The 24,784-nt window shown below is 34.9% G+C and overlaps 1 protein-coding gene across 1 annotated transcript in view; it reads left to right on the top strand.

Annotated features, from left to right (window-relative positions):
• Nucleotides 1-24,784, top strand: part of MOXD1 (monooxygenase DBH like 1) — a 102,739-nt gene that overhangs the window by 54,010 nt on the left and 23,945 nt on the right. Inside the window, exons 5-9 of the mRNA XM_044674739.1 lie at nt 9,425-9,604; nt 10,149-10,251; nt 19,536-19,702; nt 22,144-22,335; nt 23,866-23,925. Of these exons, the coding sequence (XP_044530674.1) occupies nt 9,425-9,604; nt 10,149-10,251; nt 19,536-19,702; nt 22,144-22,335; nt 23,866-23,925 (702 nt within the window). The remainder of the gene's footprint in view (nt 1-9,424; nt 9,605-10,148; nt 10,252-19,535; nt 19,703-22,143; nt 22,336-23,865; nt 23,926-24,784) is intronic.

Raw genomic sequence — 24,784 nt, 5'->3', positions numbered from 1 at the left:
ATGAGAGAGAGAGAGAGATAATTACTCCAGCCTGGTCGGAAGGTCTGAACCAGGCAGGGTTTCAGAGGCTCCAGCAAAGTGGGGCACAGAGGCTAATTAAACAAGACTTCTAGCCATGAGGCCTCCTCCAAGACAAGGGGCCTCTCCAGAGGCTAGTGCCTCCAGAACATCCAAGGAAAGGGAGTCAGCCTTTTCACTCACCCACATGGCAATCCAAAAGGAAGTAGCCTGAGGTCTCAAGCCAGAGCTCCTCCAAGGCCACGTTCATTGGGGAAAAACCAGCTCACAGGAAGTTACCATCATATTTAAGTAATTTCTGTCCCATAAATTTCTGTAGAACAAAATGCAGTAATATTACACTTACCCATTGGCAGCCACAACTATAGGAAGTTGCCATACTGTTAAGAGAGAAAAAAGGACTAGATTTTTGTGTGAAAGAGAAGTCTCATTCTTAGGGATAGGGAGAGCCAGGATGATAGCCAAACTTCTGAACTTGACTGAGAGTATTTCACAAGAAGTGTGATATAAAGAGTCCTGCATCTTAACATATGTTAAGCGCCACAACCTCGAGTCTCACACTAGATTCAAGTCCTTTCATATTGGTGTAGAAGTTCTAATTCTATAAAAAAGTATTTTGGTAGTTTGATAGGTATGGCACTGAATAAGTAGATTAATTTGAGTAGGATTGTCATTTTTATGATATTAGCTCATCCTAAGCTATTAATGTTTTTCCAATTGTTTAGATCTAACGTTAATGGTGTGAAAAGTGTTTTGTAGTTGTGTTCATATAATTCCTGTGTTTACCTTGGCAGATATTTTCCTAAATATTTTATATTGTCTAGAGTAATTTTAAATAGAGTTTCTCTTTCTATCTCATGTTGCTGTTATGTTGGAAATGTATAGAAATGCTGATGATTTATGTGGGTTTGTCTTGTATCTTTATTTGCTGAAGTTGTTAATTATTTTTACTTTTCTTTTAATTGATTTTCTGGGGTTCTTTAAATACACCATCATATTATCTGTAAAGAGTGACAATTTAGTTTCCTTGTTGACTATTTTAATCCCTTCTATTACTTTTTTTCTCTAATTGCTATTGCTTGTATTTCCAGAACAATATTAAATAATACAGGTGATAATGGGCATCCTTGCTTCACTCCTGATTTTATTGGGAAGGCTTCTAACTTGGCCCCATTGCAGATGATATTTACTGATGGTTTTAAATATATACCATTTATTATTTTGAAGAATGGCCCTTCTATTCCTATACTTTCTAGTGTTTTCAATAGGAATGGATGTTTTATTTCGTCAAAGGCTTTTTCTGTATCTATTGAGATAATCATATGATTTCTGTTTGTTTGGTTGTTGATATGATCATTTATATGGATGGTATTCCTAATATTAAACCAATCAAGTGGAAATGTGCGTTGGATATGGGGGAGGTGGTGAAGGGGAAAGTAAAAACAAGAATCATGTAACCGTGGAAAATTTTTCTAAAAAAGTAAAATATTTAAGATTTTTACAAAAAGAATTACTTTGCTCAATTATATGTTAATAAATATGACAATCTAGGTGAAATGGATGAATATTTACAAAAATATAAATTGCCTAGATTAATAAAAGGGGAAATAGAATACTTAAATAATTCCATCTTAGAAAAAGAATTGAACAAGCCATCAAGAACTTTCTAAGAAAAAAAATCCCAGGGCCAGATGGATTCACAAGTGAATTCTATCAAACATTTAGAGAACAATTAATCCCAATTCTATACAAATTATTTGATAAAATAAGCAATGAAGGAGTTTACCCAAACTCCTTTTATGACACAAATATGGTACTGATTCCAAAGCCAGGCAGACAAAAAAAAGAGAAAGAAAACTACAGACCAATCTCCTTAATTGATTAAGGATGCAAAAATCTTAAATAGAATACTGGCAAAAAGACTCCAGGAAGTTATCACAGGATTATTTACTATGATCAGGTGGGATTTATACTAGGAATATAAGGTACAAGGATGGTTTAATATACTTTCCCCTTCACCACCTCCCCCATATCCAACGCACATTTCCACTGGTTTTAACATGTGTGATCAATCAAGACTTATTTACATATTTTTGATAGTTGCACTGTTGTGGTCATTTCGGATCTACATCCCCAACCATGTCTGCATCAACCCATGTGTTCAAGCAGTTGTTTTTCTTCTGTGTTTCCACTCCTGCAGTTCTTCCTCTGAATGTGGGTGGTGTTTTTTACCACAAGTCCCTCAGAATTGTCCTGGGTCATTGCATTGCTGCCAGTACAGGAGTCCATTACATTTGATTTTACCACAGTGTATCAGTCTTTGTGTACAGTGTTCTGGCTCTGCTCCTTTCACTTTGCATCAATTCCTGGACGTCTTTCCAGTTCACATGGAATCCCTCCAGTTTATTATTCCTTTGAGCACAATAGTATTCCATCATCAACATATACCACAATTTGTTCAGCCATTCCCCAATTGAAGGGCATACCCTTGCTTTCCAGTTTTTTGCCACCACAAAAAGCACAGCTATAAATATTTTTGTACAAGTCTTTTTATCTATGATCTCTTTGGGATACAAACCCAGCAATGCTATAGCTGAATCAAAGGGCAGGCAGTCTTTTAGAGCTCTTTGGGCATAGTTCCAAATTGCCATCCAGAATGGTTGGATCAGTTCACAACTCCAGCAGCAATGCATTAATGTCCCAATTTTGCCACATCCCCTGCAACATTCATTACTCTCCCCTGCTATCATTTTAGCCAATCTGCTAGGTGTGAGGTGGTACCTAAGAGTTGTTTTGATTTGAATTTTTCTAATTATTAGAGATTTAGAACATTTTCTCATGTGCTTATTGATAGATTTGATTTCTTTATCTGGAAATTGCCTATTCATGACCCTGAGCAACGTAATTCTTAATAATTACCTTTATTTCTTTTTCATTAGAGGTGAGATCATCCTTTTCATCTTTGATAGTGTTAATTTGATTCTCTTCTTTCTTTTTTTATTAGATTAACTAGAACTTTGTCTATTTTATTTGTTTTTTTCAAAGTACCAGCTCCTAGTCTTATTTATTAGTTCAATAATTCTTTTACTTTCAATTTTTATTAATTTCTCCTTTAATTTTTAGGATTTCCAATTCAGTTTTTATCTGGGGATTTTTAATTTGTTCTTTTTCTAATTTTTTAAGTTGCAAGCCCAATTCATTGATCTCTGCCCTCAATATTTTGTTGGTATGGGCACTCAGCGATATAAATTTTCCTCTGTGTACTTAGTATTTAGTACTGAATAGAGCTTTGACTGTATCCCATAAGTTTTGATATGATGTCTCCTCATTATCATTCTCTTTAATGAAACCTGTAATTGTTCCTGTAATTTCTTCTTTTGGCCCACCTCTTTTGAAGAATTAGATTATTTTGTTTCCAATTAACTTTAAATTTGCCTTTCCATGGACCCTTGTTAATTATAATTTTTGCTGCATTATGATCTGAAAAAGTTGCATTCATTATTTCTGCTTTTCTATGTGTTTGCAATATTTCTATGCCCTAGTACATGGTTGATCTTTGTATATGTGCCATGTACTGCTGAGAATAAGGTATATTCCTTTTTATCCTTGTTCAGTTTTCTCCAGATATCTATTAACTCTATTTTTTCTAGCATTTCATTTAATTCTCTTACTTCTTTTTTATTTATTTTTTGGTTCAGTTTATCTAATTCTGAAAGGGGAAGGTTGAGATCCTCCACTAGTATGGTCTTACTATCTCTTTCCTCCTTGAGTTTCTTCAATTTTTCCTTTAAAAATCTAAAATGCCGTACCATTTGGTGCATAAAAGTTTAGTATTCATATTACTTCATTGTTTATAGTATCTTTTACCAAAATGTAATTTCCTTCCTTATCTCTTTTATTGGGGCAGCTGAGTGGCTCAGTGGATTGAGAGCCAGGCCTAGAGACTGGAGGTCCTAGGTTCAAGTCCGGCCTCGGACACTTCCAGCTGTGTGACCTTGGGCAAGTCACCCCTACTGCCCACCCTTTCCACTCCTGGGCCAAGGACGGTCCCTAGCCCTGATGAAAAAAGGAGGAGGGTAGGGCGTGGGGCTAGCAACCCCACCCTGTAAAAACTACATCTGCTATAGAAACTGCAACCTAAAGTAGGGGCAGCTGGGCTAGCTCAGTGGATTGAGAGCCAGGCCTAGAGACGAAAGGTCCTAGGTTCAAGTCCGGGCTCAGACACTTCCCAGCTGGGTGACCCTGAGCGACTGTGTGTCCCATTGCCTACTGGTTGTGGCCCTATGCTCCTAGAATGGAGTCCCAGGATAAAAAAAAAAATCTCTTTTATTGGATCAATTTCTACTTTGGCTTTGTTTGGTATCATGATTGCTACACCTACTTTTTTTTACTTTAGATGATGCATAATAAATTCTGCTCCAGTCTTTTACCTTGAATCCATGTGTGTCACTGTGCCTTAAATTTGTTTCTTGTAAACAACATGTAGTAGGATTCTGGTTTTTAATCCATTCTGCTATCCATTTTTGTTTAATGGGTGAGTTCATCTCATTCACATTTAGTGTTATGATTATTAATTGTGTATTGCCCTCTATATTGTTATCCTCTTTAGATCCTGCTCTATTCCCTTTCATTCTGTTCCTTCTCACCAGTATTTTGCTTTTTGTCACCCCTCCAGTTCCCCCTCCCTTCAATTATCCCCCCTTCTCTTGTCTTGTTCCCCTTCTTCTCTGTAGGGAGATAGAATTCTAGACCCCACTGAATATACTCTTTTTCCCCCTCTCTGAGCCAGTTACAGTTTAAGCATTGCCTGTCACCACCTTTATCCTCCCCTTTCGGTATTGATTTTTCTTGCCTCTTTATGTTATGTAATTTACCTCATTCTATCTCTCCCTTCCCTTTTCTCTCAGTGAAACCCTCTATTTCAGCCCTTGGTTCATTTTTTTACATGTCATTCATATGCATGCATATCATATCATACATATTGTTCCATATCATCACATTTACATATACATCATATCATCGTATATCATCACATATATCATATTATCATAATTAGCTTACTTCTCCATCCTCTAACTGAGTAAATTCCTTCTATCTTGTCTACTACTAAGAGTAATTTTTGAAAATTACAAAGATCCTCTTTCCATGTAGACACATAAACATTTTTTCCTTAATGAGTCCCTTAAATTTTCTCTTTCTTATTTACCTTTCTGGGCTTCTCTTGTGTCTTGTATTTGGCCTTCAAATTTTTTATTTAGGTATGGCTTATTCCTCATGAATGCTTAGAAATGTTCTATCTTATTGAATGGCAATTTTTTCCCTTGAAAGAATATTCTAAGTTTTGTTGGGTAGTTAATTCTGGATTGTAAACCCAAATCTTTTGCCTTCCTGAGTATCATATTCCATGTGATCCTGATTTGTAGCTCCTTGGCATTTGAATGGTTTCTTTCTGGCTGTTTGAAGTATTTTTTTTCCTTGACTTGATGGCTCTTGAATTTAGCTATTATATTCCTGTTGTCAGTTGAGAATTTCTTTCTGGAGGCCATCTGTGAATTCTTTTGATTTCAATTTTATTTTCTTGTTTAAGGATCTCTGGGCAGTTATCTTTGATAATTTCTTATAATATGATATTCAAGGTTTTTTTCATCATCATGGCTTTCAGATAGTCCAATAATTTTCAGATTGTCTCTCCTAGATCTATTTTCTAGGTCAGTTCTTTCAATAAGATTTTTCATGTTTTCCTCTGTTTTTTCATTCCTTTGATTCTGTCTTATCATTTCTTGATTTCTCATGAAATCATTAGTGTCTACATGGTCAATTATGATTTTTAAGAGCTGGTTTTCCTCTTAAGCTTTTGATTTTCCTTTTTCAATTGGTTCATTTCTTCTTGCATCACTTTCATTTATTCTTGCATTAATTTCCTTTCTTCTTAAATCACTTTCCTTTCTTCTTGCATCACTTTCATTTCTCTTCCCCACTTTTCCTCTACCTCTCTTAATTGGTTTTTGAACTCTTTTTTTGAACTCTTCCAGATTCTGTGTTTATTTCATATTTTTCTTTTGGATTTTGCATGTGTTTCCTTTGCTTTCACTGTCTCCTTCTGTATCTGCACCTTGCTCTTTGTTTCCATAATAAGTCTTTAGAGTTAGATGTTTTTATAATTGTTTGCTCATTTTTTGTATTTAATTGCAGGCTGGCTTTGTTTTCTGGAAAGTTGGGATACCCTTTTAAACTTCAGTACTTCCTTGATGTTATTTTTGGCTTGTTTTCTGAGTTGTTACTAGTTTACTATATGGTCTGAGGGCTGAGAGCTCTGCAAGTTCCCTCCAAGTGCTGATTCAATTGACCCTTTAGATGCTGATAGCTTAAAAGACTTTCCTCAGACTTGGGTGTAAACATTTGATCTCACCCTGCATTTGATCAGGTCAGGTGCTGATCAAATTCTAGGCCAGGCTTAGATTCAATTTTTTTTTAATCTCAAGAGGTTCTTGATTCAATCAGGAATGCTCTTGATTGCCCTGTCCTAGAGCTCTGCCCTTAGATTTTGGCAAAGAGGTCCTGGGGAAGCTTCCCCTGAGAACGGTGTCCTTACCCCAAGCCATGGATGATGTCCTTATCCCAAACTCAGACTGGGATTCCTGGATTTGTTCTGGGCCCACATAGATTGGCCCCCTTCAGCCCAGATTGCCCTGGAATGGGACTCTGGACTTCTCCACAGGTTCAAAATTTCAAGGGGTGTGAGTTGGCTTGGACCACTACTTGCCCTGGCAGAATCTCAGGGTCTGTCTGATAGACAGGGCTTAAGCTGAGAACGTGTGAGGGCAGATGTATGTTGGTGGGGTGTGTAGCTTGCTCTTGGCTTATTCTTAACTCACTGTTATGCCTTCTGCTAGCTCTGCTCCCATCTCACCCAGTTAACCAGATGGTCTCTGCCTACTTCTTGGGTTTCTCTTCCTTTGAAGGTTGTTTCACTCTGTTTCTTCATTGATTCCTTCGCTCCTGGATTCATTTTGTGGTGATATTTTACTCTTGGTTGGCGAGGATTTTTGAAACTGTGCTGCTCTCTAGTTACTCCTCCATCTCTGGCTATTTCACAAGTGGTTTCAATGATTTCTTTTTGTAATTAAATAGAAATATTGAAATGTGAACTGATCCTTTGAATAGTCAGAAAAAGCATGTTTGGGATGACTCTAGTGGCACACACAAGATGGTGGAGATGATGACGATACTCAAATGAGAAAATAAATGTAAAATAAATATTAAATTGCTATAAACACATTGAATATTATTAGTTATTATCAATTTATATCCCTAATTAATGTCTTCATATACTCCAGGATTCTAACTACTGAGTACTGAAGCCATCTTATTGTAACTGTCTTTTTATACAGTTCTTACAAAAAAAGTTATGACTCCTTGCCCTGTATAGAATCCTATTTCTTTCTTACCAATGCCTTTTTTACCCCCTACATTTTGGTCTCCTCTAAAACTTCTTACCTGTCTTCCTTTTAATTAGTATTAAGTTCCCATGTACTTATTTATAAATTGTATCATTATTCTTCCTTGGTTTCTAATCTATGGATTATGAACACTTAGGAACTATGATTCTTCCTTCTTCTATCCCAAATTTGTTCCAGACTTGTGATTTTTGCATAGGGGACTTATGCTGTTGTAACTCTTTTTACCCATACATATTAAGATTTCATCTATAACTATCTAGGTCTAGGCTGTTAGAACTGGCCAGGGTACTGAAGAGGCAGTTAGATAATGGAGTGGATAGAACTTTGGGCCTAGAGTCAATATTCATGTTCCTGAGTTGAAATCTTGCCTCTGACACTTATTAGTTGTGGGACCTTGAGCAAGTCAATTAACCTTGTTTGCCGCAGTTTCCTCATCTATAAAATGAGCTGGAGAAGGAAATGGCCAACTATTCTAGTATGTTTGCCAAGAAAAACCCAAATGGGATCATGAAGAATTAAACATGACTGAAAACTACTGAGCAATAAGAGTATTGAAAGCTTAAGTGACTTGCTATGGTCAAAGACATAGTTTGTATCACGGGCAAGAGTCAAACCCAGGTCTTCTTAACTTCATGAATAATTTTATCTTCTTCACCATGTTCCCTTTTATGAGTCATGATAAAAACTGGCCTTTGGCCAGAGGTTTCCAAACATAAAGGGTAGCATAAGGGTGAACATATAAAAAAGCTTTTGGGAAAATGTTATTATATGTTTGCTGTCAAAATGTTTATTTGTTGGCAAGTTACAATGAAATCTGGTGAGCAAAACAATTGAATAAACAACTTATAGTAAAACTCAGTATCATAGCTTAAGCAAAAGATATAGCCACTACTCATTTTGTCCTTCATCCTCTTTTTTGTCCTCATTAAGTCCTATGCAAAATAGAATCCTTGGGAAACTAGGAAGCTCCATTGATTCACTGTTAAATGTCTTTAATCTGTAAAAATACACTTGCTAAATATTTATCTGGTTTTGGTAGCAAAAGTACCAAATTCGAATATAGATTTCCACTGGGTTAATTACGGTGGTCTAAGGCATTCTTCCCCATCCCCTTTGAGCTTCTTATGTTATTTTCCTCATTGCAAAACTGTGGAAAAGTAAGTATTGTGTGTGTTTCCCCATGATATCTGAATATGATTCACGAGTCAGACCCTATCATGCCCTGGGGCCAGGGTACAGAGTACATGAGAGGCAGAGCCTGTGGAATAATAACATGTTCTGCTGATTTTGATGTAATAGCTATATATTTAATTCTCTGGAGTTCAAATCAATCCTCCATCACCTGAAAATAATAGCTCATAGTGGATACATTAATTGGCATTTAACCCATTTTTAGACTTGGTTCTCTCTTTCCTTGATTATAGTAATTGCTACTAATCCTAGAAATATGACTTAAGCAAGAAAAGAACATTGTTTTTCCTTAGTTGACATATGTACTGTTAGCACTTGAGGAAAAAACAGAAAAGAAAAGCAGAAAAGATTTTTATAATCTATAATCTTGTGGGAACAGTTATCATCATTTTGTTATTATCATCTTCTTACCCTATACCAAATTCCTTGTGAAGCAACTAGTAATTCATACTTCTATAGCATTTTAAATTTTAAAAGGCACACTTCTTCCAACAAACATGTAGAGGAAGGTGTTATGTCATTATCTTTATTTTACAAATGAAAACAATGAAACTCAGGGAAGTAATTTTCCCATTGTCATACAATGGAAATATACAGGATATGATTCCAGGTCTTCCAACTCTAAATCCAATGTTCCAATATCACTGAAAAACATATTTGTCACAGTATCTGTATGCTTTGAATATCTGTATCACTTGTTTGTGTTTTGTTAAAATTATTCTATTTTATCATGACCACATTTCCCTTCTCTATAGGTTGAACCAGTAATACAGGAAGGGCATGAGAGCCTAATACACCACATTCTTCTCTACCACTGCAGTAATAACTTTAATGATAGCGTTTTGGATTATGGTCATGAATGTTATCACCCCAACATGCCAGATGCTTTCCTGACTTGTGAAACTGTGATCTTTGCTTGGGCTATTGGTGGAGAGGTAAGATGAGTAGTTAAAGATCCTACAATTTGTCATCAAGTTTAAACATTCTCTGCATCTCTAAGGAATGATGTCTCCAACATGCTTGGCTCATTTGACTTTGAAGAATCAATGTACAAAGTTGAAAGAAAGCTGGGTTTTAGAGTAAGGAAGACCTGGGCACAAGTTGTACCTATTCCTCATAAAAGCTGTGTCTCACTGGGCAAATTATTTAATCTCTCACTTTTCCCAAGCAACTTTGCAAGGCTCTAAGTAGTAGAAGAGTTGCTGTTTTGAATTGGTAGGAATTTCCTCATCCAGAACTGTCTTTATCAATGAAATAGTGGTCTTTGACCTTCACTCCTAAAGTAAACAAACAAAAATGTCTTTCTTCTCTCCTTTTTTATAGGAAATAATAATTTTATCAAGCCATTTAATTTGGATTTTGTGGTATTAAATATTTGATAATTTTGGAATTTCTCTGAAAATTGCAAGTTTGTAGATTAAAATTAAAGCTCTCAGTAGGGAATATGTTTTAGTGATTTACATAAATCTCAATTCTTAGGGATTTTCATATCCTCCTCATGTTGGCTTGTCCCTGGGTACACCATTAGACCCTAACTACGTGCTTCTGGAAGTTCATTTTGATAATCCAACATATCAGGAAGGTGAGTTTCTTTTTTATATCCTTTCCATATCATGTTCATAAAAATGGTATTTTCTGAATCCTCCAAAGACACTCACTAGGAACTCAGACAAAGGAGCAGTACCATGTTTCCAGAAGCTTGTGGAATTGACTTGCAGTTATATAGGGTAGAATATATAGGGTAGAATAACTTTCTGGTTTTTTTGTGGCATGCACTGTGTAAGTCTCTGATGCATCCTTGTGCTAGAAAATTTTATCTCCAAATGAAATAAATATTCAAATTACCACCTAAAATATTATAAAGCGAAGTATTGGAGTCATTCAGCATTAGGCATTTTATCACACTTGGGACAAAAATCATAAAGTTTGCATTTAAGGTTCAGCAATATTATCTTTAATCAATTAATTTACTTATGAAATCAAGAATTATGAAGTAGTAAGTTTTGGAATCAAAATAAGAAATATCTCAAGGGTGAGTGGAAAAAAAAAGGAAAACTTATTATATTGCCTTTAAACCTTAATCAAAAAGTCAGAAAAAATATAGTATCCTGAAAATGCTGCCTACTAAAAGTCTGCTATAACCATTTCTTCTGCTGACATTTTCATTCTGAATGTATTCTCTATCCCTCCCTATATTGTCTCCTAACATAAACATGGGGGATTTAAAAACAAAAAGATGATAGTGGCAGAAACAATAATATTGATGATTAATAACTATTACTTAACATTAATGTACATTACATATCATATTCATATGGGATTTTTAACTTTGCAAAGAACTTTCATAGTCTTTGTCTTTTGTGTATTGGAATAAGTCTTAATAAGCAGTATAAAGTACATTGCAAACTAACAATTAGATAGCAACAAATTCCTCCTCCAGTTATCTAATAGACTATGTGGGGTGATGTTCCTTTCTTTGCTCTTCTTAATACCTTCATTTTACCATGAAGAGTCAACGAAAAAGTCGAATATGAAGTTTTCTGTTAGTATCAGTTAAGAAAGAAGAACTCGTTTTTTTTTTTGTTTAATTAGTTTTTAGACATTCATTATTTTACCAATATTTGGAGAGATTATCATTTTATGTTTTTAAATGTATTATTCTGGAGCTTTTATGACTGTTGTGGGCCTACAGCTTCCGTTCCCAAACAGGGAGCCCTGGGTTCTGAGGATGAAGCTGTGGAAAGCTAGAAGCAACCTCCCTTCTAGGATAACTGTAACTGTGCCATCAGATTAGCCACAGTTATTGCCTTAAAGCTGATACCAAATAATTCAGCATTAGATACTCCATGATGCTGGTGATTCTGACTGACCTTCTACCCATTTTTTTCCTCTAAGAATTTTATAGAGAGTGGTAGTTCTATATATGAATAAAGTGAAAAAATTCATAAAAAAAATTGAAACCCTTTGGCATTCTACCCCTTTATTGATTGGTGGTCTGCCTAAGCCTCCTCTGTGCATGACTATATGTTTCTCTGGGAAATGCCATGGTTACTGGCTCAGGAAAGATGGTCTTTTCTTTTGTGCTCTCAGGAGAATGTGAATCCTTGGTGGTAATACCATTGGTCTTTCAGGAAATATATATATATATATATATATATATATATATATATATATATATGAAAGATCTGGAATAGTCAATTGCCAGAACCCCAGTTAATGAGAACTGTTTGCAAATTAATCTGACCAGATCCATAATGGGCAGTGAGATTCCAATACCCCACCTATCTCTAATAGATAATGAAAGCTAACAAGGAAGAAGTATAACTCTTACATGAGCTTTCAGATTAAAAAAAAAGATAGGAGGTACGGATGCATTATTACATGAGCTTTCAGATTAAAAAAAAAAGATAGGAGGTACGGATGCATTATTACTTTGGAGATAATTTTGTTTATCTAGTCAATTATTGATTCAATTCATTAAATGATTCAGTAGTGATCAATTTTTTAAAAATTTCATAAGTAATTAGTTTCTGAAATCACAAAGCTAACAACTTAAAACTCATTGGAATCATCAGTTAACTAGAATTTTCTGCAAAAGCTGTTTGAGTCTCTTATATTTGCATGGATATACATATATATGTACACATATAAATATATAGCACTTAAGAAATCAATAAGCATTTTCCATCACACTACCCCGGCCCCCATTGAAGAAAAAAAGAAATAAGGCTCTTTTAACAAATTTGCATAGTCAAAACAAATTCCAACATTGGCCAAATCCAAACATATTATTGTGCATCTTGAGGTAAATAGCTGGCACAATGAATAGAGGTCTGGTCTTGGAATCAAGAAGATCTGACTTCAAATCTTGCCTCTGACACTTACTAGCTATGTGAGCCTAGACAAGTCACAATCTCTCTCTCTTAGCCCTAGTTTTCCTTATCTGTAAGATAAGAACAATAATAAGAACTACTTTATAGGGTTGTTCTCAAGCCTATGAGCATTAATTAAGCACCAAGTATATACCAGGCACTTGTTAAAAAAAGATAAAAACTGTCCCTGCCCTTGAGAAGCTCATAACTTAATGGGGAGAGGATATGCAAACAACTATGTACAAACAAATTAATGGGACAAAATATACATACTCCAACCAAAATATATATAGAATAAATTAGGGATTATTTTGCTAGGAAGTCACCACCATGAAAGAGGATCTAGAAGGGTTTATAGAAGGAGGGATTTTAACTAAGACTTGAGACTTGTTATGAGAGTTAAATGAGACTGCATGTCAAAGAGCTTTATAAAACTTAAAGCACTGTATTAACTTACAGTTGTCATCAGCTAACTATTGAGGCTTTTATCTTTCAGAAGATGGGTAACATGATGCTTCATCACTGTTCCTCTAGAAAGCTCAAAAACTTAACCTTCTTTTAAAGAGTAAAGAGCACACTAGTCCGGTATAGCTAAAGTCAACATAAATAGGTCTGGGATATATTCTTTTAATCTTTCCATTCACTTCCTTGGGAGTAGTTCAGATTTTCTTTTCTTACCTTCTAATACTGATTCAGATTGTGACCTTTCCTTATAATCAGTTAGCCAAAATTGCTGTCCTAAGTGATGGGGTATGAAATCCATTAGTGGTGACATAATAAAGCTAAAATAAGGGGCTTGTTTTTTTTTTTTAATTCACAAACTGAAGTAATTTTAATTAGAAATGAATGAGCCACAACACCTTTCTGGAAAGGAACAAGCTACAAAGGAAAGCCATTGCATTAATCAATGTTTCTAAGTCTTTCAATTTTATTTATCTTTAAAATGTTATTTTATGAATTATATCCTAAGCATTATTCATTTCAATCTGTGTCAGTTCCCATTATTTTAACATTGTTCTGAAATCAGGACTTTTTGTTATTTCTTATAGCAAAATACTATTATTATTACATTCATATAATACCAGTATTTTTTCAAACATTCCTCAATTGAAAACCATATCCCTTCATTTCCAGTTTATTGCCATCACAATAAAAGAACTTCCATAAATAATTTTGTACATATGGATCCTCCAATATTGTACACCATTCTCTTTCTTGCATCTCTTTGAGGTTTGAGCATAATAGTAATATTACTAGGTCAAAAGTTTAGGGACTTCTGGAGCATAGTTCCAATTTACTTTCCAGAATGGCTGAACCAACTCATAGTTCTACTATCTGTGCATTAATATGTCTGTTTTCCTGTACCCCCATTCATATTTGTCACTTTTTTTTCATCTTTACCAATCTGTTGGGTGTGAGATAGAATCACAAAGTTACCTTAATTTTCCTTTTTTGAATTGTGATTGGAGAGGTTTTTCTTTTAGCTATGGAGAACTTAAATTTCTTCTTTTGAAAAATGATCACTGACACTTTTCATTAAATCTCTCCTCTATTTCCATTCCTTACCCCATAATGCTACTTTTATAACATTTTATACTTTTATAAAGTTTATATAATATACAAATATAAAGTATAACTTTATACTTTTATAACATTCTCTTTTATAACTTTTATAACAAAGAGCAAACGAAATGAATCATCATATTAGCCATGTCTGCAAATATATGCTTTATTCTGTTTCTCTAGTCTACCACATCTCTCCCAAGAGGCAAGAAACTTGCTTCACCATAAGTCTTCTGAAATTATTAGAGGTCATTGTATTGATTAGAGTTTTGGAATATATATATATATATATATGTAAAAAGTATATAATTTTCTTAGTTCTTCTTGCTTATTTTATTCTTATCCTATATACTCTCTTTGTAGTATTCTATTGTTTCTCCTATGAGTCTAACCACTTTTTCTCACTTTCTCATTCTTTTTTTGTTGAATCACCATCCATATTGTAATCTCTAATTGTGAATATATACCCTAACACTTTGCTTTAGGTCTTCTCTCTGTCTATCTATTTGTCTGTCTCTGTGTTTCTCTCTCCCCCTATCCTTCTTACCTTTGTCTGTCTCTATCATCGGTTCTCATGGCTTTAATCTCTATGCAGATAATTCCTAGATTTATATATATATACCACTCTAGACTTTTATCTGAGTTCCAGTACTACATCACCAGTGATGAGACATTTCAAGTTGGATGTCTCCTAAATATCTCGAGCATANATATATATATATATATATATATATGAAAGATCTGGAATAGTCAATTGCCAGAACCCCAGTTAATGAGAACTGTTTGCAAATTAATCTGACCAGATCCATAATGGGCAGTGAGATTCCAATACCCCACCTATCTCTAATAGATAATGAAAGCTAACAAGGAAGAAGTATAACTCTTACATGAGCTTTCAGATTAAAAAAAAAGATAGGAGGTACGGATGCATTATTACATGAGCTTTCAGATTAAAAAAAAAAGATAGGAGGTACGGATGCATTATTACTTTGGAGATAATTTTGTTTATCTAGTCAATTATTGATTCAATTCATTAAATGATTCAGTAGTGATCAATTTTTTAAAAATTTCATAAGTAATTAGTTTCTGAAATCACAAAGCTAACAACTTAAAACTCATTGGAATCATCAGTTAACTAGAATTTTCTGCAAAAGCTGTTTGAGTCTCTTATATTTGCATGGATATACATATATATGTACACATATAAATATATAGCACTTAAGAAATCAATAAGCATTTTCCATCACACTACCCCGGCCCCCATTGAAGAAAAAAAGAAATAAGGCTCTTTTAACAAATTTGCATAGTCAAAACAAATTCCAACATTGGCCAAATCCAAACATATTATTGTGCATCTTGAGGTAAATAGCTGGCACAATGAATAGAGGTCTGGTCTTGGAATCAAGAAGATCTGACTTCAAATCTTGCCTCTGACACTTACTAGCTATGTGAGCCTAGACAAGTCACAATCTCTCTCTCTTAGCCCTAGTTTTCCTTATCTGTAAGATAAGAACAATAATAAGAACTACTTTATAGGGTTGTTCTCAAGCCTATGAGCATTAATTAAGCACCAAGTATATACCAGGCACTTGTTAAAAAAAGATAAAAACTGTCCCTGCCCTTGAGAAGCTCATAACTTAATGGGGAGAGGATATGCAAACAACTATGTACAAACAAATTAATGGGACAAAATATACATACTCCAACCAAAATATATATAGAATAAATTAGGGATTATTTTGCTAGGAAGTCACCACCATGAAAGAGGATCTAGAAGGGTTTATAGAAGGAGGGATTTTAACTAAGACTTGAGACTTGTTATGAGAGTTAAATGAGACTGCATGTCAAAGAGCTTTATAAAACTTAAAGCACTGTATTAACTTACAGTTGTCATCAGCTAACTATTGAGGCTTTTATCTTTCAGAAGATGGGTAACATGATGCTTCATCACTGTTCCTCTAGAAAGCTCAAAAACTTAACCTTCTTTTAAAGAGTAAAGAGCACACTAGTCCGGTATAGCTAAAGTCAACATAAATAGGTCTGGGATATATTCTTTTAATCTTTCCATTCACTTCCTTGGGAGTAGTTCAGATTTTCTTTTCTTACCTTCTAATACTGATTCAGATTGTGACCTTTCCTTATAATCAGTTAGCCAAAATTGCTGTCCTAAGTGATGGGGTATGAAATCCATTAGTGGTGACATAATAAAGCTAAAATAAGGGGCTTGTTTTTTTTTTTTTAATTCACAAACTGAAGTAATTTTAATTAGAAATGAATGAGCCACAACACCTTTCTGGAAAGGAACAAGCTACAAAGGAAAGCCATTGCATTAATCAATGTTTCTAAGTCTTTCAATTTTATTTATCTTTAAAATGTTATTTTATGAATTATATCCTAAGCATTATTCATTTCAATCTGTGTCAGTTCCCATTATTTTAACATTGTTCTGAAATCAGGACTTTTTGTTATTTCTTATAGCAAAATACTATTATTATTACATTCATATAATACCAGTATTTTTTCAAACATTCCTCAATTGAAAACCATATCCCTTCATTTCCAGTTTATTGCCATCACAATAAAAGAACTTCCATAAATAATTTTGTACATATGGATCCTCCAATATTGTACACCATTCTCTTTCTTGCATCTCTTTGAGGTTTGAGCATAATAGTAATATTACTAGGTCAAAAGTTTAGGGACTTCTGGAGCATAGTTCCAATTTACTTTCCAGAATGGCTGAACCAACTCATAGTTCTACTATCTGTGCATTAATATGTCTGTTTTCCTGTACCCCCATTCATATTTGTCACTTTTTTTTCATCTTTACCAATCTGTTGGGTGTGAGATAGAATCACAAAGTTACCTTAATTTTCCTTTTTTGAATTGTGATTGGAGAGGTTTTTCTTTTAGCTATGGAGAACTTAAATTTCTTCTTTTGAAAAATGATCACTGACACTTTTCATTAAATCTCTCCTCTATTTCCATTCCTTACCCCATAATGCTACTTTTATAACATTTTATACTTTTATAAAGTTTATATAATATACAAATATAAAGTATAACTTTATACTTTTATAACATTCTCTTTTATAACTTTTATAACAAAGAGCAAACGAAATGAATCATCATATTAGCCATGTCTGCAAATATATGCTTTATTCTGTTTCTCTAGTCTACCACATCTCTCCCAAGAGGCAAGAAACTTGCTTCACCATAAGTCTTCTGAAATTATTAGAGGTCATTGTATTGATTAGAGTTTTGGAATATATATATATATATATATATGTAAAAAGTATATAATTTTCTTAGTTCTTCTTGCTTATTTTATTCTTATCCTATATACTCTCTTTGTAGTATTCTATTGTTTCTCCTATGAGTCTAACCACTTTTTCTCACTTTCTCATTCTTTTTTTGTTGAATCACCATCCATATTGTAATCTCTAATTGTGAATATATACCCTAACACTTTGCTTTAGGTCTTCTCTCTGTCTATCTATTTGTCTGTCTCTGTGTTTCTCTCTCCCCCTATCCTTCTTACCTTTGTCTGTCTCTATCATCGGTTCTCATGGCTTTAATCTCTATGCAGATAATTCCTAGATTTATATATATATACCACTCTAGACTTTTATCTGAGTTCCAGTACTACATCACCAGTGATGAGACATTTCAAGTTGGATGTCTCCTAAATATCTCGAGCATAGCATGTTCCAGAGTTTTTTATCTTTTTCCCTAAATTCACCTTTTTGAATTTTCCCATTTTTATCTCCAGCATCTAGAACAAGACAAATCAATAAACAGTAAATATTTTTTATTCTATTGATTTATTGATTAATTCATATAAATCTTACAAAGTTTCTCAGAATTCTTCATATTAACTATTTCTTATAGTGCACTAATATTCTATCATATTCCTATAACATATTTTTAGTCAGTTCAAAATTGATACTTACCTACTTTGCCACAACAAAAATTGTATGTATATTCACCATACACACACACACATGCTTTCTTTCTGTCTTTGATATCTTTGGGAGTATATGTCTAGTAATGATATTCCTGGATCAAAAGTCATGTACAATTTTTAGTGATATAATTGTTTTTAAGAATAATTGGGTGGGACGTAGATGGGTGGTTCAGTGGATTGAGAGCTAGGCCTAGAGAGGGGACGTCCTGGGTTCAAATCTGCCCTCAGATACTTCCTAACTGTGTGACCCTGGGCAAGTCACTTTACTCCCATTGCCTAGCCCTTGCTACTCTTCTGTTTTGGAACCAATACATAGTATTGGTTCTAAGACAGAAAGTTAAGGGTTTTAAAAAAAGGGAATAATTAGGCCAATTCATAATGGATCTAAGTGGATGAATAAAGTACAAAAATATAAGTTCATGCCAATGACGTATTTAAATAATTTTGAAAACGTCAATAGATAATTCTAAAATTACTACAGTGTAAGTACATCCAAGAGTTAGTACAGTAACTTCTATGCTTTTTCCATTAAAATGATTTTGATAGTGATGAGGCTACAAAAAATGTTTCATAAATCAGCATCCATTATATTCAGTATATTGTTTTCACTAAAGTAAGAAAGAAGGTCAAATTTTTGGCAGGGTTTTTATTAATTGATGAAGGCCAAAAATGTTTTTGGTTAAGTCACAATCAACCAGGAAATTTAATTAAACAGAACGCTCCATTTCCCATGGTAAAGGAATTTCCAATAAACTATGTTTTATTGAATTAGACAAAACATATTATTTTAAAATATTTCGTGGATTTCTTTGGACACTTTTTGCACTAACTTTGTGCTGAAGGCAGTTTGATAATCAGCAACATGTTGATATTCTATGAAATCAGCCTCCACCATAGAAAAATCAGTGGATTATAGCATGATAGCTTATGAAGTATCAATGGGGTCATAGATTGACAATGAACCAAAAAAGGAGGTAGAAATAAAACCACTTCAGTTTCTGTTTTAGGTTTTTTTGTTTGTTTGTTTTGTTTTTATAATTAGCAAGCTAGTTGCAGAGCAGGTTATTTACCCTCATTCTGAAACTATTGTGTCTCAGTTCAAAATTAAGCAGTACCTTCTTTAAGTTATTCATAGTTCAAATAAATACTTTTAAATTTAACATTTGGTCCTCCTTTTAGGGGATTGTGGCATACCAGTTAGATGACTCGGATATTTCCAGAATTCACTATTAAATATGACAGTGGTTGAGGTAGTGTGAAGGGCAGCATAAAACTATCTAGCTCTTTACTAATGTCTGGCCTTTTAATTAGGGCTTTTCAATTCTTAAAGTGCTTTCATATATTGCCAACTTTATTCCCTTCATTGCAAAAAATGAATGAACCCAGCTAATAGACTAGAGAGCAATGGTGTTTTTATTTTTTTAGAGGGTCAGATTCATTTTCCATCATGCACTTTTATTACAGGCTTGGTAGATAACTCTGGACTGAGATTCTTTCATACCACCATTTTGAGGAAATATGATGCTGGGATAATTGAAGCAGGTCTCTGGGTCAGTCTCTTCCATAATATCCCTCCAGGAATGCCCGAGTTCAGATCAGAGGGTCATTGCACTCTGGAATGCCTTGAAGAGGTATGTCTCTTCTCTGACTTCATTGGTTAATATAATTTGTGCATTAACTAACATTCTCATAAAAGTGTGTGGTAGAACATTCAAGGAAAAAAATTGAAGCAAAGCACTGAATTTAGCTATTATTAAAGATAATTTTATTACACAGCATTAAGAATGCATCTATTACTAAGGATGTATATATATCCATATATTATTAAGTGAAATTAATTTACATATTAAGGATCCATTTCCAATGAACATACTGCAAAGGAAAAATCATCTTTTAAGTGTTGAGTTGGCAACTTAAGAAACTTATTTGGTTCATTTTTCTGTTTCTAAAATTCTGAAGTATATTTCCTTATTCTATCATTGGAAGACTAAGAGGTCAGACATTAGAATGAGAAGCTCTAGGCAGAAGGAATAACTCAGAGTGGTGGGTCCCCCCCTCACTTTCTTAATATTGATGATGGATACCTATTTTGTCTTTCCCTGTAATCTTGTTCTTATTTGCACAGCCCCTTCCCACTTCCCTGAACCTGTCTCCTCTCTTTTTCTCTTTTTCCATTTCCTCTGTTTCCGGTAACAAATAAAAGGTAGTCTGGAGGCTCAACACCAGAGTATTAAACATTGAGAGAGAGACACACACACACAAACACACACACACACACACACACACACACACACACACGCACAGAGAGAGAGAGAGAGAGAGAGAGAGAGAGAGAGAGAGAGAGAGAGAGAGAGAGAGAGAAGTTTTAACCTTACTAATTTAAGGTAAGATCAGATCCCAGATTTCAGCCCAGCATGGTCACCTCCACGCTGAGCTGCTCTTTGCCAAGTGCCAGCCCAGGGAATTGGAATATTCAAGAGAGGAAGTAAAAAGACCTCTCTCCTTCTGGAGCTGACATTTAAAACCCCACTAGCTCCTTCCACCTTGGCGAGGTTGCACATTGACACTCAAGGTGACACTGATACTAGTGGATGCCAGGGCTAGACTGTGTACTGGGAACAATATCCCCTAAATAATTTACTTCACAAAATCCATCCCTCTTATTCTTTGGGAGATCAGCATGTTGTCTTCCCACTCTTGGTTTTCCAGAAGATTAATATGTCTGGTCTCGCCATTGAATCTTTCCACATATGGAGTCTATACATTTAGGAATTTCTCACTAGGGGAATATAAAAATAGAAAATATAGTGTACATTTCATGGAGGGATTTACAATAATTTTGGGAATGAAAGAGAGAAAGAAAAAATGATCGATAAATGAGTTGACAAAAAGCTGACGGGGGTCACTCCCCTTTGATGTAAGAGTTTACACTCAGGATAAATGGTAGGCTGCCAAGAGTCAGTGTCAGGGTGAGTGACAAGAGCCAGTGTCACTATGGGTGTCCCTAGCTAATGGGGAAGAGTCAGTGGAATGTCACCATGAGAAAGGCAGACTGCATGTTATTTGAAAGCCAGTGGGCAAGGAGTATTCTTAAACCCAGGCAGGAAGCAAGTGGGACTCTTAGCTCCCAGACCTGGACCAAATGGCTCTCTAAGCTGTCCAGGTTCCAGCTTATTTTAGCTCTTGATCTATGATGAGCTACGCCATATGTATATGGTGACAGGCTCTTGGCCAGCCAAATGAAGAATCAGTTCTAGTTAAGCTGATAGTTCTTAATCTCTCTGTCCCTCTCTCTGTGTCTGTCTCTGTCTCTGTCTCTGCCTCTCTCTCTCCCCATCATCTCTCTCTTATCTCTCTCTTTCTCTTATCTCTCTCAATCTCTCTCTCTTTCTCTCTCTTTTCCTCCCTCTCTCCCTCTCTCCCTCTCACCTTCTTAGTCTCTTTGTCTCTCTGTCTCTCTCTCTTTCCCTCTCCCTCTCCCTCATCTCTCTCTCTTATCTCTTCTCTCTCTTTTTATTAATAAATGCTTATAACTCTGGTGCTGAGCCTCCAGACCACCTATAATTTTTTTCATTCTGAATTGCCCCACTTCTCTCCATTCCCTGCTTCCCTACTTCTTCCCTCTCTAAAGGGAGGAATAATGCTGATAAAATTGGACATACAAACAAAACCCTGTCATTTCCCCAGAATTTAGCAATCTGAAGAGACTTTTATGAATGAAAGCTCTGTAAAGGAGGGGCATATTTTTAAATGGGTTATGGACAATATTGAAATGAATAAATATTGATTTAGAATCTAATTTTGTTGAAAAGCAAAGACTAGTCCTGAAAAATCTTAATTTAGACTGGCATCATGACTATTCAAGCATTTATTCATTTCCATGTTACTTTTTTCTGTCAACTGTTCCTCCAAGTTTTCATTACTGCGAACTGTCTCAACCTGCCACTTGTTTTTGTTCAGTAGAATATATGCTCCCTGAAGGCATGAGCTGCCTTAATGGCAATGAATGTTTTTATTTGTTTGTTTTTGTTCTCAAAAATGTTGATGAGACTTTTTTCTGGGTCTCTCTCAGGCCCTAGAGGCTGAAAAACCAAGTGGAATTCATGTATTTGCTGTTCTTCTCCATGCACATCTCGCTGGCAGAGGTATCAGGATGCGCCATTTCCGTAAAGGGGAGGAACTGAAGCTCCTTGCTTATGATGATAACTTTGACTTCAATTTCCAGGAGTTTCAGTATCTAAAGGAAGAAAGAATTATCTTGCCGGTATGGACATCTTTATCCTTTTTCTTATAAGAGTCTGGAACTCACAATGATTTACTTAGGAAGGATTTTACCAGTAAAACAAGTTTGGCAGACAAATTCCCGATATACAAAAGAATAAGACACTATCATCATTGTTCACCAGCCCAGATAGGACACATTTCATTTGTCTTCAGAAATCTGCTGATTTCCTTATTATTTCTGGCAGCGATGGATAATAATTCCAGCTTCAGATTTTACAAGTGGGCATAGGCACTGGATACTGTAAAGATTGCTTCCCTCTATATTTAACCCCAAACTAGAAATCCTTGGGTTTGAAATCCTACAGGTCACGGAACCAAATATCTTCTTGAGAGAGGACAATATGAATTCTACTTGCATGAGGTGGATGAAATTGATGAAAAAATAATAATTAAATTTGAGGCAACAGGGAACTATTACAGACTAAGAATGTTATGGTAATACCATAGACCACTAGGTGATGCAGGGGATTGAGTGTTCTATTTGGAGTTAGGAAAACCTGAGTTCAAATCCATTCTCAATATGTATAATATGTGTGACTCTGGGAAAATCTTTTCATTTCTCTGAAACTCTGTTTCCTCAACTGTAAATTGAGAATGATGGACTTGATGGTTTCTAAGGTCCCTTCTAGCTCTCAGTCTATGATTTTAGGATACTGTGACTTTGTGCTAACTTCTAGTATATGTTTATATGTATGCATGTATGTATATATGTAATAAGGGATAGAGTTGGGCATGTGTATTGACCTCTTCCTAAAGGTTATACCCAATTTGATCACTTATTTATTTGCATATGCCAATATTATATGGTATGTAGTGTATGCATATATTCAAGTATATATTTGCATATAACACATATGCATATATACCCACTATATGAATAAACAGTCCAACTCATAACAAGTCATAGAGAGGGGACAGCTGGGTGGCTCAGTGGGTTGAGAGCCAGGACTAGAGACAAGAGGTCCTGGGTTCAAATCTGACCTCAAGTCACTTCCCAGCTATGTGACCCCGGGCAAGTCATTTAACCCCCATTGCCTAGCCCTTACTGCTTTTCTGTCTTAGAAGCAGTACACAATATTGATTTCAAGATGGAAGGTAAGGTTTAAAAAAATAGGGAAAAAAAAGAAAGTCATAGAGAAATTTCAGAAAGGAAAACATCATACTCTCTTTTGTTAGTTGCTTTCCTGGAAATATTTTCAACATCCTGACATATCCTATATCCATATGCATGATTTATTCTGTTACTCAAGTAGGAATTTCATGCTGTTTAGGAATGCATTTTACTTCTTCCCTTGGAAGCTGTGACCCAAAGTGTGAGAAGTTAAAATAGATCCAATTTTTATATTATACCTACACTACATGTTATAGCACAACAACTGGGCTTTTGAAAGATTAATATTATATAGAGAAAGTTATAGCACCTGCAGATTTAAAGTCCTGCTTCCATTGATAACAGATCTAATAAAGTAATGCAAAACTCCAAATCTGAACACTTGTAATTTTGTTTTAGGGGGACAACTTAATCACAGAATGTCGCTATAATACTAAAGATAGAGTGCGCATGACCTGGGTAAGCAAATCTTTTAATCAAGTTGAGTTGGAAAAGAAGGCATGAATCTTCCTTTATTTTTCTAAGAAATTAACAAGTGGGAACAAAATATTCCCAATGGGAAAGTGAGAAGGTAAGAAATTGTGTACTACTACAAGAAAATGAAGGAAAACCCTTTAGTTTCTTATTAAAAGTCAAACCAATAAATGCAGTTGTGTTATGTAGATGACAGGTTTTCATAGAGTAGCTTTTTGTAAAAAAGCTAAAGCATGCATTTTTCATATGAATCTTCTTACCGATACTATCTTTTGTCTTTAACTCACTGTGTTAGAACCCCTCGAAGTCAATGAGAACAAGTTTATTCCTTATAAGGAGCGGTGGCTAGCTTTCTATTCCATGGCTCCAGAATCCTAAGCCTAGCAAGAAGAGCTGATAAAGGGGATCAATCTTGAGAGTACAGGGAGTGGCACAACTGTTTGCAGGGAAAATTTCTAATGTAGGTCTTATACAGTCAGTGAAATAGTGCAGATGTGTTTTTTCATAACACAATTTTTGTGTGAAAGAGGGGGATGTGAACCCTTTACTCTTTTTGATCTCTTTAAAGATATGAAAACCTTTTTGTTGTATTCAAGAAAGGTAATAACTTGATTGTCTGAGCAAGCTAATTAGCCATACCTCTGAGGGCTAAACTGTGGGTGGATTCCACGAATTAGAGACATTAAAGTTGAAAATTAACAATAGAGGAGTAGACCTTTATAGTTTGGGTGGTTTTTTTTTTTTCCGGATAGGTGGAGGGGAAAGAGAGAGAAAGAGAGGGGGTAGAGAAAGAGGAGAGAGAGAGAGAGAGAGAGAGAGAGAGAGAGAGAGAGAGAGAGAGAGA

This window comes from Gracilinanus agilis, chromosome 4 (assembly GCF_016433145.1).
Source record: "Gracilinanus agilis isolate LMUSP501 chromosome 4, AgileGrace, whole genome shotgun sequence".
NCBI classification, from domain to species: domain Eukaryota; kingdom Metazoa; phylum Chordata; class Mammalia; order Didelphimorphia; family Didelphidae; genus Gracilinanus; species Gracilinanus agilis.
The sequence above is the reverse complement of the archived record's forward strand: the minus strand, read 5'-3'. Positions and strand labels throughout refer to the sequence as shown.